This window comes from Mustela putorius, unplaced genomic scaffold, assembly GCF_011764305.1.
Source record: "Mustela putorius furo isolate JIRA1106 unplaced genomic scaffold, ASM1176430v1.1 tig00000224_pilon_pilon_pilon, whole genome shotgun sequence".
Classification (NCBI taxonomy): Eukaryota; Metazoa; Chordata; class Mammalia; order Carnivora; family Mustelidae; genus Mustela; species Mustela putorius.
In genome coordinates this window covers 17017078-17034925 of record NW_025421321.1, presented here as the reverse complement: position 1 = coordinate 17034925, position 17848 = coordinate 17017078, and the positions used below count along the sequence as shown (strand labels likewise).

The window sequence follows — 17848 nt, the reverse complement described above, 5'->3', positions numbered from 1 at the left end:
ATATAATTACCATCTTTAGCTTAACCATGTAAATAAGGCTATGACAAGTTTTATACATACAGTTTTAAACATCAGTTTCTTTTAATTTTTTTTTTAATTTAAGAGGATTTGTAGTTCACTGGCATAGCTGCTAATTACGTAGCATTCTACAAGTCATTGACATTTAGGGGGAAAAAAACTAAAATGTGATTCCTGCTGCAAAGAGAGTTAACAACAGAGCTGGGACTGCTTATCATTAGAAAGGCCTGCCTGCAATGCTGGACCTCTCGGCTCCCATCTGGGAACTTGGCTGGTAAACACTGATATAAAACTTAGCCTACGTGATAAGAGTGGCTTATTGTGCCTAAATTATTTGTACAAGCAATTTAGTTTATGCTGAACATCTGCTTTCCTTCTTAAAGTCTGGAATTTTGGTATGTGCTAGCCAGAGCTTGCCTACAAGACTAGCCTCCAATAACAACAGTGGGCGCGGAGTCTCTAGTGAGCTTTGCTGGTAGATGACACTTTGCATGTGTTGTCAGAATTCATTGCTGGAGGAACTAAGTGTGTCCTGTATTACTCCACTGGGAGAAGACCTGGATGCTTGTACGTGGTTTCCTCCAGACTTCTACCCATATGCATTTTCCCTTTGCTTATATGACTGTATGCTGAGTACTGTGAGTCCTTCTATTGAATCAGCGAACCTGGGTGTGGTCTTGGGATTTCCTGACATATTTGCCATCCTGGAACTCATACTTTAGTAGGGAAAAGGAGATATATATGTAGTTATAGTACAGTGTAGTAGGTATAAAATAGGAGTGTAATTAAGATAAAGAGGAGGCACAGTTGGATAAGCATCCAACTCTTGATTTCAGCTCAGCTCATGATCTCAGGATTGTGAGATTGAGTCCAGCATTGGGTTTCATGCTCAGTGGGGAGTCTGCTGCTCTCCCTCCCCCCCTAAGTAAATCATTAAAAAAAAAAAAAAGATAAAGAGGACAGAGGTCAAAGAAAACTTCATAGGGAAGACGACCAAAGAATATTTTGAAGGATGAATGGAATTTCAAAAACGAAGAAAGAAAAGGGTAGGTCTGATGAGCAGACAGCATGCACAGAGAGGGTTGAAACTTGTACTGGGTTTGGAGACACCCAAGCAGTTTGATATTGTTGAAGCAAGAAATAATTCTAAGTGGCATTAGAGATAATGTTGGAGAATTAAGTCGGGAGTCACTTAAGTTTTTCCAGCTTGGAAGATAAGCTGTGTGATCATCCAGAGAATAGTTGGAGATGAATACCAGAAGGTGTCCAAGAACTGTTATATTCTAATCCAGGTGAAGGATAAATGAAGGTTTACAGAGGCATCTGTGTAAAGAAGCAAGGTGGGCGAATGTGAAATTCCACAATGTAGGAAAAGCTTCAGGAAGGGCCTAAGGAATTTTCGAGAAGTCTGCTCAGCCTGTGAATGAGAACTTCAGGGTGTGTGTTTTTTGTGGCAACTACAACTTCTGATATCTGTAGGAATAGGGCCATTCTCTCTTTGTGCCCTTAGGTCATTAGATGAAAGAGGTGTAGAGTCGGATTGAGAGTGTGGATGAGCTGTTACCCTGATAGGTCACTTTGTTAGAGTGGACTGAATCATGAGATCCTTTCTGCCCTTCTGCAGCACGATTCTAGAGTGGAAACACCAAACACTGAGGTTTGCCTTAAGTGGTGTGGGAAGCGATGAACTGTGGAAGTGGCAGTTTCCTTAAAATCAGTCTAAAAGGCCTCATTTTACCAGGAAAAAATAGTGTTTTATCATTTTATTACAATATTATCATACAGTAAATTTGGATTTTTATCATTGTTTATCATCTGGGTCCAGTGAGCAACCTTCATTAATTTTTATTGTAATTTTACAAATAATATGGAAATAAAAATAAAGTTTGGTAGGGAAAAACAACTTTATTGTAAATTTTAATAATTTAAATTTAGGAAAGCCAAATTTTTGCACATTTTTCTAGTTTGGTAGGTATACAAATTGAAATGGGCAGTGTCCTTTGAACACAGCTAACTGCTCATCAACTGTCCTGCATAAACCTGGAATACACCCTGCTTATAAATTGTAATTCTTGGTTTTAAATACATCTGTAATAGGTTTAACTCCTCATTACTTCTAGTTCTTTTGCACTTGAATCATCCAAACACAAAACTTATGGAAACTTTTGCAGCTGATAATTTTGTTCAAGGAGAAGATGGCTGTCTTATTTGCTTCTTAATTGCAAAACATTTTCATTATTAAATTAATGAACAGAATGATGAAGCCAGTTAAGTCTTTCCATTTCTGCATCATGTCTTTTTAATGACTTTTGCATGTGCATTAGCCTTTACCATTTGTCTGCTTATGAACTAATCCAGTAAATGTTGTTGCATACATACATGCTAGACAAGAGAAGACCATCATTCATCCTTTTAGCAAAACAGGATGTTCTCGCTTTTTATGGCAGATCTTGTGAGGATGTCTGTCCAGTTATATGACCAACTGGATGAAAATGTTGTGTTTCCTTTTTGTCCTTAGAAATTATTGTTCATCCACTGGTTCTTTTTTGTTTTGCTTCTTAGAAAACTATTTAAAATTAGAGAATTACAGGAAGCTGCAGATGGTACAGAGGGATACAATGTAACCTTCACCCATTTCTCTCTAGTGGTTACTTGTTTTAAGTTATGTATGTGTAATGTACCATGCCAAAATGGGAAATTGACATTGGTACTATGGGTGTGTATAGTTCTTTGCCATATTATCACTTGTACAGATTCTCTTAACCACCACTACCACCACCACCACCCAGGGTAAAGAACAATTTTATCACCATAAAGATCTCCTTTGTGCTACCCCTTTATTGTCACCCATGATCCTGCCTACCTCCCTGACTCTTGAAAACCACTGATCTTTTACTCCTTGCTATAACTTTGTTATGTTGAAAATGTTACACAAAAAGAATCACATAGTATGCAACCTACTACAGTTTGTTTTTCACTCACTGTAATTGAAGACCATTCAAGTTATTGGGTGTTTCAGTAGTTTGTGCTTTTTTATTTTTATTTTTTAAGATTTTGTTCATTTATTTGAGAGAGAGCAGGAGAGAGTGAGCACACACAATGAGGAAGAAGGAGAGAAGGAGAAGCAGACTCCTTGATCAGTGGGAAGCCCAAGGCTCTGCTGGATCTCAGGACCCTGGGATAGCAACCTGAGCTCAAGGCAGACGCTTAAGGGACTGAGCCACCCAGGCACCCTGTGTTCCTTTTAATTTCTGAGTGACCTTCCATGGTATGAAATAGCATATAATTGGATCATGTATTTTTTTAAAGATTTTATTTTTATTTTGGGGGGGGTGGAGGAAGAGGGGGAGAGAGAGAGAGTGAGTCATAGCAAACTCCCTGCTGCATGTGGAGCCCTGTGTGGGGCTTGATCCCACAAGCCCGAGATCAGAAACTGAGCTGAAACCAAGATTCAGGCATTCAAACTGACTGCACCACCCAGGCACCCCTGGATTATGTATTTTTAATCCACTCTATCAATCTCTTTTATTTGGTATTTTTAGAATATTAGCATTTAATGTGATTAGTGATGTTAGGCTTTATAAAGTTTTGTCATATTATTTTTATTCACTAGTCTCTCTTTTCTTGTTGTTTCTCTATTTTCCTAACAGCTTAAGGGTTGCTTGAATATTTAAAAAACTACATTATTATTTATCTGTAGTGTTTTGAGTGTATCTCTTCATACAGGTATTTTACTGGTTGCTCTAGGTGTGAGATATATATATGCATGGCAGTTTAGTGCTGTTGGCATTTTATCAGTTTAAGTGTAGTATGGGAACCTACATCCTTTAAAGCCCCTTTACCCTCCATAGTTTATAATTGTTTTAAAATATTTTCTCTACATTGAGAATGTACGTAGACAATGTTATACTTTTGCTTCAGCCACCAAACATAATTTGAAAACCTCATTGTGTTTATCCTATTTTTTTTTAAGATTTTATTTATTTATTTGACAGAGAGAGTGATAGCCAGAGAGGGAACACAAGCAGGGGGAGTGGGAGAGGGAGAAGCAGGCCTGATGTGGGACTCTATCCCAGGACCCTGGGATCATGACCGGAGCCGAAAGCAGCTGCTTAAAGACTGAGCCACCCAGGTGCCCCTGTATTTATCCTATTTTTGCTCTTTGAGTTCTTTCTTTCCTGGTGTTGCAAGATTCCTTCTTTTATCCTTTCCATTTCAAGAACTTCCTTTTAGCCATTTTGAAAGGGTCGCTTTGCTGATGAAAATTTCCATTGGTTTTCCTTTGGGAATGTCTTATTTGATAGTTTTGCCAGGTGAAATTTGGGGTTGATAGTTCTTTTTTTTTTTCCTTCTTCCCCGCCTCCACCTGCTGAGGCTCCTCCATCCCACACCCCCTCCCCCAGTACTTGAAAAATGTCATGCCATCTTTTTCTGGCTGCCATGATTTCTGAGGAGAAATCTGCAGTTACTCAAATTATTATTATTTTTTTCCACTGGAATGTGTCATTTCTCTCTGGCTGCTACCAGTTTTTTTTCTTTGTCTCTAATTTTCTGAAGTTCATTTATTTTGTTTCTTGGCATAGGTTTCTTTGGGTTTATCTTTTTGTTATTTTCTTAGCTTCTTACATCTTTATGTGTGTTTACATCTTTTGCCTAATTTGGGAAGTTCTAGCCATTATTTTTTCTACTGCTTTTCCCAGCCTACTCTCTTTATCGTTTCCTGACAAGAATGTTAGATCTCAGATCATTTGTTACAGTTTCAAAGGTTCCTGAGAATTTTTTTTTCTGGTCTGTTTTCTCTTTGTTATTCAAATTGGGGGGCAATTTTGGTTGTCTTTCTCAAGATTCACCAACACTTTCTTCTTTTCCATTCTGCTATTCAGTCCATACATTAAATCTTTAAAAATTCAGTTATGGTATTTTCTGTTGTAAAATTTTCATTTGTTTCTATTACTTCTGTCTTTGATTTCTTTGCATAGGGTTTCTTTTTTTTTTTTTTCTTCAGTTTTTTAAAAATTTGCCCATTGAAACATTTTTATGATGGCTGCTTTAAAATCTTTATCAGGGTGGTGGGGTTATGGACATTGGGGAAGGTATGTGCTGTGGTGAGTGCTGTGAAGTGTGTAAACCTGGCAATTCACAGACCTGTACCCCTGGGGCTAATAATACATTACATGTTAATAAAACAAATTAAAAAATTAAAGAAAATTTAAAAAATCTTTGTCAGGTAACTCCCAACATCTGTGTCATCTTGGTGTTAACATTTACTGATTGTCTTTTCTCTCTGTTTGAGATTTACTGATTCTTAGTATGATGGGTGATTTTCAGTTATCCAGGGCATTTTGAGTATTATGTTATGAGACTCTGGGTCTTGTTTAAGTTGCTGTCTTAGCTGGCCTTCTTTCTTTCTTTCTTTTCTTTTTTCTTTTTTGATTTTATTTATTTGAGAGAGAGACAGAACATGAGCCAGGAGAGGGGCAGAGGAAGAGACAGAAGCAGATTCCCCACATGAGTGGGGAGCCTGACGTAGGGCTTGATTTCAGAACCCTGAGATCATGACCTGATCTGAACTCAGATGCTTAAATGATTGAGCCACCCAAATGCCCCTTAGCTGATCTTTTCTGACACCAATTTTGGATTTGGAGGCAAAGGTGGAGTGCCACCTTATTACTGCCTGAGGTAGAAATCCATCTTCCTTACTTGGCCTCTGTTGATACCAGGTGGGAAGGGGCTCCTTATTTTTGTTGCAGAGGTGGGAGATTGGTTCCTTATCAGGCATCTGATGACACTAAGTTTGGCTGGCAGAGGAGGAAGTACCCTGTCACTGTTTTCCATGTGGTCTCTACTGATAAGCATTTGCGGGGTGGGGGTGGGGGTCACATTACTGTTGAAGGATAATGTAAGTCCCCACTCTTCACACAGTCTTTTCCTTTCCCCCCTTTTTTTTTTCTTTTTAAGAGTTTATTTATTTTAGAGAGAAAGCGAGCTTGAGGGACAGAGAGAGAGAATCTGGAGCAGACTCTGTGCTGAGTTTGGAGGCTGTTGTGGGGCTCGATCTCATGTGCTTGAGATCATGACCTGCTCTGAAACCAAGAGTTGGACGCTCAACTGACTGTACCACCCAGATGCCCTGCACACAGTCTTTTCTGATACCATCAGTGTGTGTGTGTGTGTGTGTGAGACCTTGTTACAGTTGGACAATGGTGGAGGTCTAGACTCTGTGGTTGGCTTTTGCCAGTGGCGTGGAGATGGGACCGTGGTTGTTTTCATGGTGTTTGGTCAGAAATACAGTGTTTATTGTCTAAAAGTTTTCCCTCTTGCTAGGTTGCTCCATCCTTAGTCCTTTGTCTGGAGAGAGCAAATTTTTCTTGGGGTGTTTTTGTGTGCTCCTGTGGTGTTTCCATGCTGCTGGCTTCTCCAGTACTCAATCTGGAATATACCAAGCAAAAAGAAGAGACTGCGAGAACTCACTGTTGTGCTGTTCCTTGGGTTCCACTGTCACTTCTAACTCCCCTTCTTCTCTCTACTTGAGTCTTCTTTGTTGTAATATGTAATGTACAGGGTTTTTATTATATTTAGTGGGAAGGCTAGGGGCATCTCTGTTTTGATCTGTAACTAGAAGCCTTGATCTTGAACTTGATGAAATTCATTCATGATATTATCATCTGGAAAGCCATAGTCTGAGATTTCACTTTTATAATCAATTTCACCAACATTATTGGAGTTCAGAGTGATATTACTTGTCTCCCCATCTATTTTCTGATTTATCGAGTAATTGTGAAATGTTTTCCTGCTAATTTCGTTTTTTTTCCCTTGCCACTGTGGTTCCAAGAAGGAAAAATCCTAAATTCTCAATTGTTTTCAGTGAGACAAAAGATGGCAAAATTAATGTCTCCAGGTAAATGGACTGCTTATGTCAATTGGAGAAAAAAGTCCTCTGTAATTTAAAACAAACACAGCAGAAAAAGTGGGGATATTGCAGGGTAGATGAGGGGGTGGGTAGTGTGAATAATAGGAAAGAAGAAAGAGGTGAGAGATATGAAGTTTCTGGATGAAAATGAGAAGTCCAGAAAGAAACACAGAAGAATTTAAAAAGGGTTTTGCTGAAGACTGTTATGGGAGAAAGGTGGAAAATAAGAAACAAGAGGAAAGTAAAGAGGGAAGAAGAAAGCATGAAATAGATCCTAAAAGAAATAATCAGATCTAGCGAGCTACAGCAAGAGGACATGATGTTTGTTGGTAGGGCTAATTCGTAGTGTAGGATTGGCTAATGGTCAGTGTTCTGCCTTTTTTTTTTTTTTTTTTTTTTTTAGATTTTATTTATTTGACAGAGAGAGATCACAAGTAGGCAGAGAGACAGGCAGGGAGCAGGGTTGGGGTGGGGAGCAGTCTCCCCGCTGAGCAGAGAGCCTGACGTGGGTCTTGGTCCCAGGACCCTGAGATTATGACCTGAGCCGGAGGCAGAGGCTTAATGCACTGAGCCACCCAGGTGCCCAGTATTCTGCATTTTAAATAAAGATGATTCTAATGTAAAATATAATGCCCTGTTTTGAGTGATTCTTCATGGGAAAAGACATACTATTATATCTTCTAGAATACAATTTTTCCTTTGGGGACAAAGCACTTTTTTGGAAAAGCATCTGCTCATAAGTTTAAGTACTCAGGGAAAAGAGTTCGTAACTGTCTAATATTTACTCTGAGCTCCTTATAGCTTGTTGAATTTTTAAAAATTGGGTTTGATAAAATCATTGTTGATATATTTTGAAAGTAAAGAATGGTCATAAACATATGGCTAAGTATAGTATAGTAAGCATTTTCCTAAGTTATGCGGTTTATTGTTTTTCCATCTCCTTTCACTATGATAATGGAATTTGGGACTTCAGGATAATTGCTAAGAGGAGATTTCCCTGTCCTCAGAGAACTCAAAGAAAATTATTTGCAGCTATTTAGATTAAGAAAATATTTCTAGGAGTCTGTTGTAACAGGTATATGCAGCATCATTTGATTATCTTAAGGGATTGTGCTTTATAAGGTCAGTGGATAAATTTTAACTTATTAAACCTCTACCTGGAAGTCTCTTTTGAATGACATTGTTAATGATTATATTACTTAGGGGACAACTCGCAAGTAATGATTTTATTCTAGAAAACTTCTCAACTGTAGCTTATCTGGTGGTATTCATTCACTAGTTAGAATTCTGTTTTGTAAGCATAGTGAAAACATTATGTAAGGGAACAAAGGAATTTTATTTTATTTTTTTTTTAATTTGACAGACAGAGATCACAAGTAGGCAGAGAGGCAGGCAGAGAGAGAGAGAGGAGGAAACAGTCTCCCCACTGATCAGAGAGCCCGATGCAGGGCTCGATCCCAGGACCCTGAGATCATGACCAGAGCCAAAGGCAGAGGCTTTAACCCACTGAGCCACCCAGGCGCCCCGGGAACAAAGGAATTTTATTCATTGTTTTATTTTAAATGCAGTATATGGTTCTGTGTATCTGTGAACCACATTTTCCCTTTGAGTTTAGAAGGGTGCTGGTCTTTTCTAATCCATGCTTGTATGATGGATCCTGAGTGGAATATTCCAGAAACAAGGAATGATTTTGGTAATTCTTCATAATTCTTAAGAAGACTTTAGAAATAGGTGTCCACTGGATGTTTTGAAATCCCTTTGTGCTCCAAATGCAATTTTGAGGATTATGTCCAGAACCTTCTGTCCCTGGATCCTTTAACATGTAAGCCAGAGAGAGGAGAAGCAGCTAGTAGAGAGTAGAGCAGAGCTATACAGATTTCCCGGCTGCTTGAGTCTAGACCTAGTTTGAGGTCAGTATTGGTTACCTTAGTGCTGCTCGGTAGATGTCTAAGCTTCACCGTGGAGCTTGTTTGAAAAAAAAATCTTAAGAGGCGTGGGGCTGGGGCAGAGGGAGAAAGAGAATCTTACCCAGGTCCCATGCCCAGGTATGGAGCCCGACATGGGGCTCAACATCACAACCCTGAGATCATGATCTGACCCAAAATTAAGAGTCAGACACTTAACCAACTGAGCCATCCAGGTTGCCCCGCTTGTTTAAAATTCTTAAGCACCATGTCATACCTACTGAATTAAAATCTCTGAGGTGGGGCTCCAGAGTTTTGTTTTAACAGTCTCTTCCAGGTGGTTCTTAGGCATGGGAACATTAGAGAATGAGATACCTCTTCTTGTTTGTAACTTTTAGCTATATCCGTTCTAATTAGAATTGTCTGTTCAAATCTCATTCAACCTATGTCATTTAGAGTCCTGCTCACTTGTCTTTTGGCTTTTCTAGACTAGTTCTTCTAAACCCTTTCTGAATCCAGTTCTTTTTTATTATTATTTTTTAAATTAACATATAATGTATTATTAGCCCCAGGGGTACAGGTCTGTGAATCACCAGGTTTAAACACTTCAAAGCACTCACCATAGCACATACCTTCCCCAGCAGTTCTTTTATTTTTTAAGAGATCTTTAAATGAGAAACTGCCCATAATTTCATCTGGGCCTTCTTTTTTAAAAAAATGGTTGTCTTAAGAATGATGAATGTGAAGTGAAATGTTTTTCAAAGGCCATGACTTTCTGAAAAGTAAAGCTTGTTAAATTGTGGAATCTATTTCTGAGGGATCTCCATATATATATATATATATATATATATATATATATATGTGTGTGTGTGTGTGTGTGTGTGTGTGTGTGTGTGTATGTATTTAAATATTTAAATATTTATCTGTGTGAAGTGGTTTGTTGTAGTACTAAAGGACAGAGGGGTGGACCAGACTATTTATCAATGTTCTTCTCAGTGTCAGAACTTTATTGTTAATATATTTTAAAATAAAATTTAAAAGTGGGTTTAATTTTTGGTAATTTTAGTTTTAATATAAAAAGCTGGTTTTTAATGTTAGCTCATAGAATTCAGTGGTGTCCCCCACATCTTGCTAATAAAGAGGTACTGTTGCTTGAAAAATGAAATTTTTTGTTGTTTTTATATATTACATATTGGATATTAGTTTTTATTTTTGTTAGTTTTTCATCTATATTCATGCATTTTTAAATTGTTGGGTCCAAAGCTGTTATTTTTAAATTGTTGAACCACATGAAATTGACATTTTTGCAAAAAAAAGATCAAATATCAGCAGTTTCATATGGGTCAACCTGATAAGTCTTTGAGGAACTATAGGTACACTTTTCTCTGGAAAACTGGCTTGATTATTTGCTTGGAAGGAATTAAAGTGATTTCCTTGGAAATTTTGTATGTTTCAGAGTCTTAGGTTCATGCAGCATGATTTGTACTTTCATTGTCTCATCTGGATATATAATTTTCTACAATTAAAAAAAGTTAGAATCAGTCTACAATAAAAACAAAAGAAACAAAACTAGACATTTCCTAGTAAGATGATAGTATAAGAGTTCCTACAGTTTCCTGCCAATCCCCCAGTAGAAACTGATTTAAATGATTAAAGAAAAGCAAAAATAAGAATTATGTTACTAATGTTGAGAACAGAGAATCATCAAACATGTGATCACTAATTTGAAGGAATTTTTTTGTCTTTTATGCTAAAGTTTGAACTTCTGGGATGATCTATTACTCTCCTTAAGGGAGCAGCATAAAACTATGGGAAATATAGCTTCCCATATTCTAGAAGTCACTAGTGAGCCTGTGTTTGGGTAGATGACAGAGGATAGACTGCATTCCAAGGGGGGGGCTGTGAGGAAATTATAACTCCTCTCTGTTGAAAGGAGCCAGCAGTGTTCTGTGGTATCCTAGCAGGTCTAGCTAAGGGCTTTACCACGCATACTTTAATTCATTGACCTGGCATTGTAGATGGAGTACGGACTTGCTGTGATGTCTGGAGAGAACCCTTTAAATATGGAAGTATGGAGTTAGAAACCAAGGATGGATGTGAGAGATGGGAAATGATCCATTTAGAGCCCTCTCATAGCTGTGGACTTTGGGCTAACAGCAGCACTAGCATCTGGGCTGACAGGAAATACTTAGGGCTTTATCCAGTATTCCATGGGCCCAAAGGATCTTTTCAGGAGCATGGCCTGGCCACCTCAGAGCAGAACAGTGTTTTGAAGTAAGGGCTGGGAGCGTTTCTCTGGTGGTAATGGTTACTCTCCCTATTTGGTGAACCTGGCCTCTGGGAAGGTGGTTTCAAAAAAGTACCAAGAAAATGCATAGAAGGACAGAGACTGCCTTCAGGTCCATATCCCACCCAATCCAGAGCTGCTAAAAGACCTAACCTGTATGCCTTCCAGAGCTAATTTATTTTTATTTATTTATTTTTTTTAAGTTTCAAATGAAGAAGAGTTACAAGGGCAGCACAAAATGTCTTTATAGATCTCACCTCTTGTGACTATTTTGTCTCTGTCACCTATTTGAGATAATTTGTTTCTTTTCAGCACTATTTGGGTATAAATTACAGAAATCATGCTTTTTTAATCCCTAACTAATTTAATGTTTATTTCCTAGGAACAAGGAATTCTGCAAAATACTTCAGTATGAAAATCTAATTTAGGGAAATTTAACTTTGGCGTAGTATCTTGTCTTTAGCCTATATTCTGTTATTTTTCCCCCAGTAATGTTCTTTGTAGGATTTAGCTTTTCTGGTCCAGGTTTCTGCCCAGGACTGTGTTTTGCATTGGGTTTTCATGGCTCCTTCATCTCTTCATCTGTGGCAGTTCCTCACAAGCCTTTTGTCTTAGATGGCCGTGACTTTTTTTTTTATAGTATGAGCTTTTTATTTTGTACCTTGTCTCTCAGTTTGGATGCATCTGATGTTTCCTTGAGATTAGATTCAGATTATGTATTTTTGGCAGGAATGCCACAAGAATAAGGCGTGTCCTCTGTGCCTCACATCAGCAGTCATGTCATTTCTGTTTTCTGGTTGCTGATGGGAACTTTGATCACTTAAGCAAAGTAGCTACCAGGTTTCTCCATGGTAACGTTAGCATATTTTTCCCTTTGTAAGTAATGAGCACTTTGTGGGGAGATACTTGGAGGTGAAATACATAGCCCTTTCCTCAGCACACTCTCACCTGCTGGTCTAATTTTTGCTTGAATCAGTTATTTCTGTGATAGCTGTGAAATGGTGATTTTTCCAACATTAATCCTTCCTTCTTCATTTATTAGTTGGCATTCTGCTATAAAGAAACCCATTTCCCTTATTTGTTACTATCAGTATTTGTTTTGTGCTTAAATTTGTCCCTAATTTGGTTAGGAGCCCCTCAGGTACCTTGCTGTGCCCTTTCAGCAAGTCCTGTGGTGGTGGTGGTGGTGTTTTTAAAATAGCATTTTCTTATTTTATACCAGATTGTTTCAGGTTCATCTTAAACTTATCCTCCAGAGAGTTCTAATTCTCTATTGGGTGGGTGGTGTCAAGAAACCACAATCTCAGCACTGCGTGACTGTTCGCAAGAGGATTTTAACTTGCTGAAAGAGGGAAGAACTGAAAGGACTGTTCACTAGTGCTGATTTTGGACACCGCCTGCTTCGTGTAATCGGCTCTTGTCCACACTTTCCGGACCTGGTGGTCCACAGTGTTTTAATTTCTATAGCCTTCCAGTGTGTTCTGATCTCAGAGCGAGTTCCCCTTTATTATTTATTTATTTTTTCTCTTTATTTATTTTTTTAAAAGATTTTATTTATTTATTTGACAGACAAGATCACAAGTAGGCAGAGAGTCAGGCAGAAAGAGGGGGAAACAGGATCCCTGCTGAGCAGAGAGCCTGATGCAGGGCTCCATCCCAGGACCCTGGGATGGTGACCTGAGCCGAAGGCAGAGGCTTGAACCCACTGAGCCACCCAGGTGCCCTTTTTTCCCCTCTTTAAACACATTCTCTCCTCTAGGTGAATTTTAGGATCACGTGTAAAAAGTCATATTCCAAAGAAGTTTCATTATTTATTTGAAAGGTATTGAACTGAATTTATTATTTAATTTATGGTAGAATTCATTTTTATTTTTAAATTTATTTTATTATTATAATTTTTTTACAAGTTTGAGTCTTCTCACTTAGGATTAAGCAATGATTTCATTTACTCTTACAGGTGTCAGTAAGGGGTTTGTAGTTTTCATTACATGAATCTTGGGTATCTCTTGTTACAATTGTTACAGTATTTGTTAGAATATAATTGTTGATAGTTTCATGTTTGTGAATAGCATCTTTTAGACATTTCATTTATTTAATGAGTTTATACATATGGACAAGTGCCTAAACTATGAATGCATAGTAATGAATTTTATTGGGCCACTACCCAGGTCAGTCATTAGGACCTTGCTGGTTACCTGGAAACTCCCTTGATGTCTGACCTAATTACAGCCTGCTTTGTCGTTCCTTCCCTCCTAAAACCAGCAAGTTAAGGGGCAATACAGCTGCTTACATGTCTGTCATTGTTCAATATAAGGAAGAATGACAGTTGAGCAGGGTAGACTTTTTTTCCCCCTGCCACAAAAATTCTGAAGAGATGTTTACTGTGTGGGCTTTTGTGTAAGGGACAAAGAACAACATAATTGCCTGTTTTTAAGACTAGCTTTATGAAACATGCAGATTTATTTTTTGTAAGTCTGTTTCTTATTGAGTCTATCCTTGAATAAAGCCGAGATAATAATATTAAGTAAAAAGCAGTCTTTCTGAAGTGTGTTTTGTTTAGATGTCAAAATAGTAGCCTACCTAACTTGATACAAAGTTGAAAACCATTGTTAGGGTTTCTCTTAGTTTAATGAGGTTGTGGAGTTACTCTTCCTACTCCCATAGCCTCAGCTATCTTTCAGCATTGCTGATCGTGGTTAATGAATGCTTTTTCTCCCACCATCCCTTGGATTTCTATGGCTCTGTCCTTAGGGCTCTTCTCACTCTGCACTTTGTCCCTCTGAGCCGGTTGTTTCAATGCCTACATTTATCCTCATAAAATCCACTTTTATTTCCTAGACCAGGTTTTCCTGACCTGTGATTCTCTCAAATTAAAAAAGGATGATTTTTAACGGTGGTCATCCCAGTTGATTTTTACATCTGCCTGGTAGAGTTTTTAGGAATCAGGAATTTGGCCAAAGTCTGGCCTAGGAAAATCTTGGCAGAATAGGAAGTACAGAGGAAACGGCCTATAGAAATAAATGATGATGCTATAAATGGTAATTTATTATTAGATACATTATCATCAGTTTCAATACTTTATCTCTCTCTTCTTAATACAAATAAGGTCTTCTTTTTTTTTTTTTTTTAAGATTTTATTTATTTGACAGAGAGAGCACAAGCAAGCAGAGAGGCAGGCAGAGGGAGAGGGAGAAACAGGCTCCTTGCTCAGATGCAGGGCGCAGTGCTGGCTCGATGCAGGGCTCCATTCCGGGCTCCATCCCAGATCCCAGGATCATAACCCAAGCTGAAGGCAGACACTTAACCAACTGAGCCACCCAGGAGCCCCACAAATAAGGTTTTTATAGTTGTTTGGACCTTTTGAGAAATGATGTTAGTATTATGCTTGAAGTGTTAATTCTAAAAACTTTTCATCCTTTTATCCCTGTCTTTCCATTGTTATGTGCTTAGTTGAAAGTGCTTGCATTCTTACAGATATAAAGAGCAACAGATGAACATAGGGGAAGGAAAGGAAAAAATAAGAAAAGACAAAAACAGAGAGGGAGACAAAACGTAAGAGAATCTTAACTTTAGGGAACAAACTGAGGGTTGCTGGAGGGGAGGTGGGTGGGGGTTGGGGTAACTGGGTGATGGGCATTAAGGAGGTTACTTGATGTAATGAGCACTGGGTGTTGTATGCAACTGATGAATCACTAAATTCTACCCCTGAAACTAGTAATACACTCTATGTTTACTAACTTGAACTTAAACCAAAAAAAAAAGTTTACAGCCTCAGGGGAAAAAAATAAATTGCTTTCTAATGCTAAGAAAGGAAAAAAAAAAGAAGCATTACATTAGTGCAGGCTTTTTTATATATAACTGGTTGGGGCTCTTTTTTATTTTCAGTTCTGTAGCAATACACAAATGAATATCTTTCTGGAAAAATGTGACTGTAAAAATTCTGATCTTATAGTTTTGTTTTTTTTTAAATACATTAAAAACTTCTGGTTTTGCTTCTAGAAAAACTGATTGCTTATCAACGAGAGTTTCTTGCCTTGAAAGAACGTCTTCGAATAGCTGAACATAGAATCTCTCAGCGCTCTTCTGAATTAAATGCCATTGTACAGCAGTTCAAGCGTGTAGGAGCAGAAGCAAATGGAAGTAAGGATCCATTAAATAAATTTTCAGGTACAAATGATATTTTTAGTTTTATAAAAATTATTATTTTCAAAGGGTTACGTGACGTAATTTATTTGAAAGTCGTGTAAAGTAGCTTATCAGCCAGCATTTATTACTGTTTCCAGCGAGAGACATCACACAAACTTTCCCTGTCATGGTAAATTATAATAAAACAGTTGTGATTAGTTACTCACTTTGATTTTAAGAGAGTAACATAATATTGATTTAGATTTCAGTTGGATAAATTTCACCGACCATAGCAAAAAGCCAGATCTTTTAAAAACCATATTCCAAATGAGATTAAAATTTAATTTTGTGTTTTTACATGTTTATGTTGTGACCTGTATGGGCCTCAGATAGACTCTGGAGAACCTTTGAGCTATTTGAAGCAATTAGTACTCTTATCTCTGACAGGGGAAAAAATATGGTTTTATTACAGTGTGCACTTTTGGGGTATCTGATCTGTTGCTTCTCTGACAATTTGTGGTTAGAGTAAGATGAGTGACAATTATCCTCTCTGTTTCTGTGTTTTCATTAGTTTAATAATTAAATTGACATGTGTATGTAATCAGTTGCCTCAGAATTTATGTAATCTTTCAGGATTAATATATTTTTTCATTTAGCAGCATCTCTTCCCATCCTTTATCATTCATTCCTCTTGTCTTGGATTCACTACCTGACCTTATTTTAAATTTTCATGCTGCATGTTTCCCCTCCTGATTGTGAAATGTGTGTTATGGCACAGTAACACTTAAACTTATGGAATGGGACAGATAATAAAAAAAAAATAAAGCACCCATAAGCCTGCTGCCAGTTGATTTCTGCTAACATTTTTTGTTTCCTTCTAGTCTTTTTTCCACTTATATTTTTCTTCAAAATTGTGATTGGGTGTTAGAGCCTCGTTTTAACTTTTGAAATTAGGCTATTAGTATTTCACTGTGTCTTTGAATATTCTTCAAAAATGCTATTTTCATTGGCTATATGTCAGTTAACCATATACCATAATGAATTAAATATTTTTCTAATATTAGGCAAATAGGATTTTCCTATATTGTTTTTTTTCCCCAATTTCTAACTCTGCGATGAACAACTTTGTGTATAAATTTGTCACATTTCTGGTAGCCCTTATGTTATTTCATTACATTATGATTTCCTTAAAAACAGGGATCTATGTTTTAGTGGCTTGTTCATTTCTAAACACATGACACAGTCGCTGAGACAAAATAGATAAATACTTGTTGCATGCATAAAAGTGAAATTCCTAAAAGGGAAATTATTGACTAGTAAAGCAGACTTGTTCTAGGGTTTTTGATGCTCTTCTGAATAGCTGAAGAGCTGAAACATGTATCACATTATCACCAGTATTTAATATTATTATCAACTTATGCTAAGTTGATAGGTTGAAACTAATGTCTTGTAATTTATAATTGTTTCTTTACTTGTGAGATTAAGTATAACAGTCATTTGCATTTCTTTTGTGAATTGTTGATTCTTGTCATATTTTTAATGGAGTTTTCATATAGTTTTGCCTGAAATCTTTGAGGCTTTAAATCCTTACTCCCAACTCCGTATTTAAAAGGTTAAATTAAAATAGAGTTGGAACTGTAAAACAATATTGCCTACTAGATTGAGTTTTTATTTCATATTATGTTAAAGGGTTCATTAAGTCCTCCAAAAAAACCCAGAAAATCTACTTGAAAATTAGGATCTGTATAGGGCATTCTCAAATTGTGCTGTTTAAATTATTGTACTTTTTTTTTTTTTGAAAGAAAAAAAATCTTCCATTTGAAAATTCAGTAAAATAGAATAGCATAAGGAGAGTGAAAGTTATTGTGGTGAATGTGCTTATTACATTTTCATAAATGGGTAGCATGTTTCGAGTGTGTTCTGCAGGGCCTGAGTTCTGAACTGAACCTTTTTAACAGCAAACGATGAAAGCATTCCATGATGAAAGCATTCTGTCTTCTCATGGTACTTTGGCTTCTTCAGAGTGGTATCAACATTGGGACTCTATGAAACTCTGGTTGCAGAAGTGTCTTTTTTCATTTTAAATGGAGATCTTATTCACCAAAGTATGAAATCAGGAAAGAAAATTCTTTAGTTCTAGTGCTCATAAATTTTTACTGCAATATTTGTAAAATCAGTAACTTCTGTAAGTAAGGCGATCATTAATTATGCTTTTCTGTTTTAGATAATACTCTTAAGCTATTAAAGGAGTTAACAAGCAAAAAATCTCTTCAAGTGCCAAGTATTTATTATCATTTGCCTCATTTATTGCAAAATGAAAGAAGCCTTCAGCCTGCTCTGCAGATTGGTAACGGAAGAACAGGAGGTATGTTTATTTTGTTTTTTACTGTGGTTATACTGCTGGTCTTAATTGGATCTTGGAGTATAACATTGACCATTAGAAGTCTGGCAGGTCAACGAAGAAAAATTCCTTCTCTCTGCATAATAACTTAGGATTCGTTTACATTGAAAGGAGTTAGATATTTTTTGCCATAGATCAGAGTATATAGGCATGAGAAATCTGGTTTAAGCCCCATCTCCAGGCAGAAAAGTGTTTAAACCTTT

The 17848-nt window shown here is 37.1% G+C and overlaps 1 protein-coding gene across 6 annotated transcripts in view; it reads left to right on the top strand.

The window, feature by feature from the left end:
• The window catches only part of MGAT4A (alpha-1,3-mannosyl-glycoprotein 4-beta-N-acetylglucosaminyltransferase A), a 155903-nt gene that overhangs the window by 70901 nt on the left and 67154 nt on the right, over positions 1 to 17848 (top strand). For 5 of the 6 annotated variants that reach the window (XM_004752879.3, XM_045077788.1, XM_045077790.1 and 2 more), the window contains exons 3-4: positions 15119 to 15286; positions 17469 to 17609. In XM_004752879.3, the coding sequence (XP_004752936.2) occupies positions 15119 to 15286; positions 17469 to 17609 (309 nt within the window). The remainder of the gene's footprint in view (positions 1 to 15118; positions 15287 to 17468; positions 17610 to 17848) is intronic. The other variant, XM_045077791.1, reaches the window with a different exon arrangement.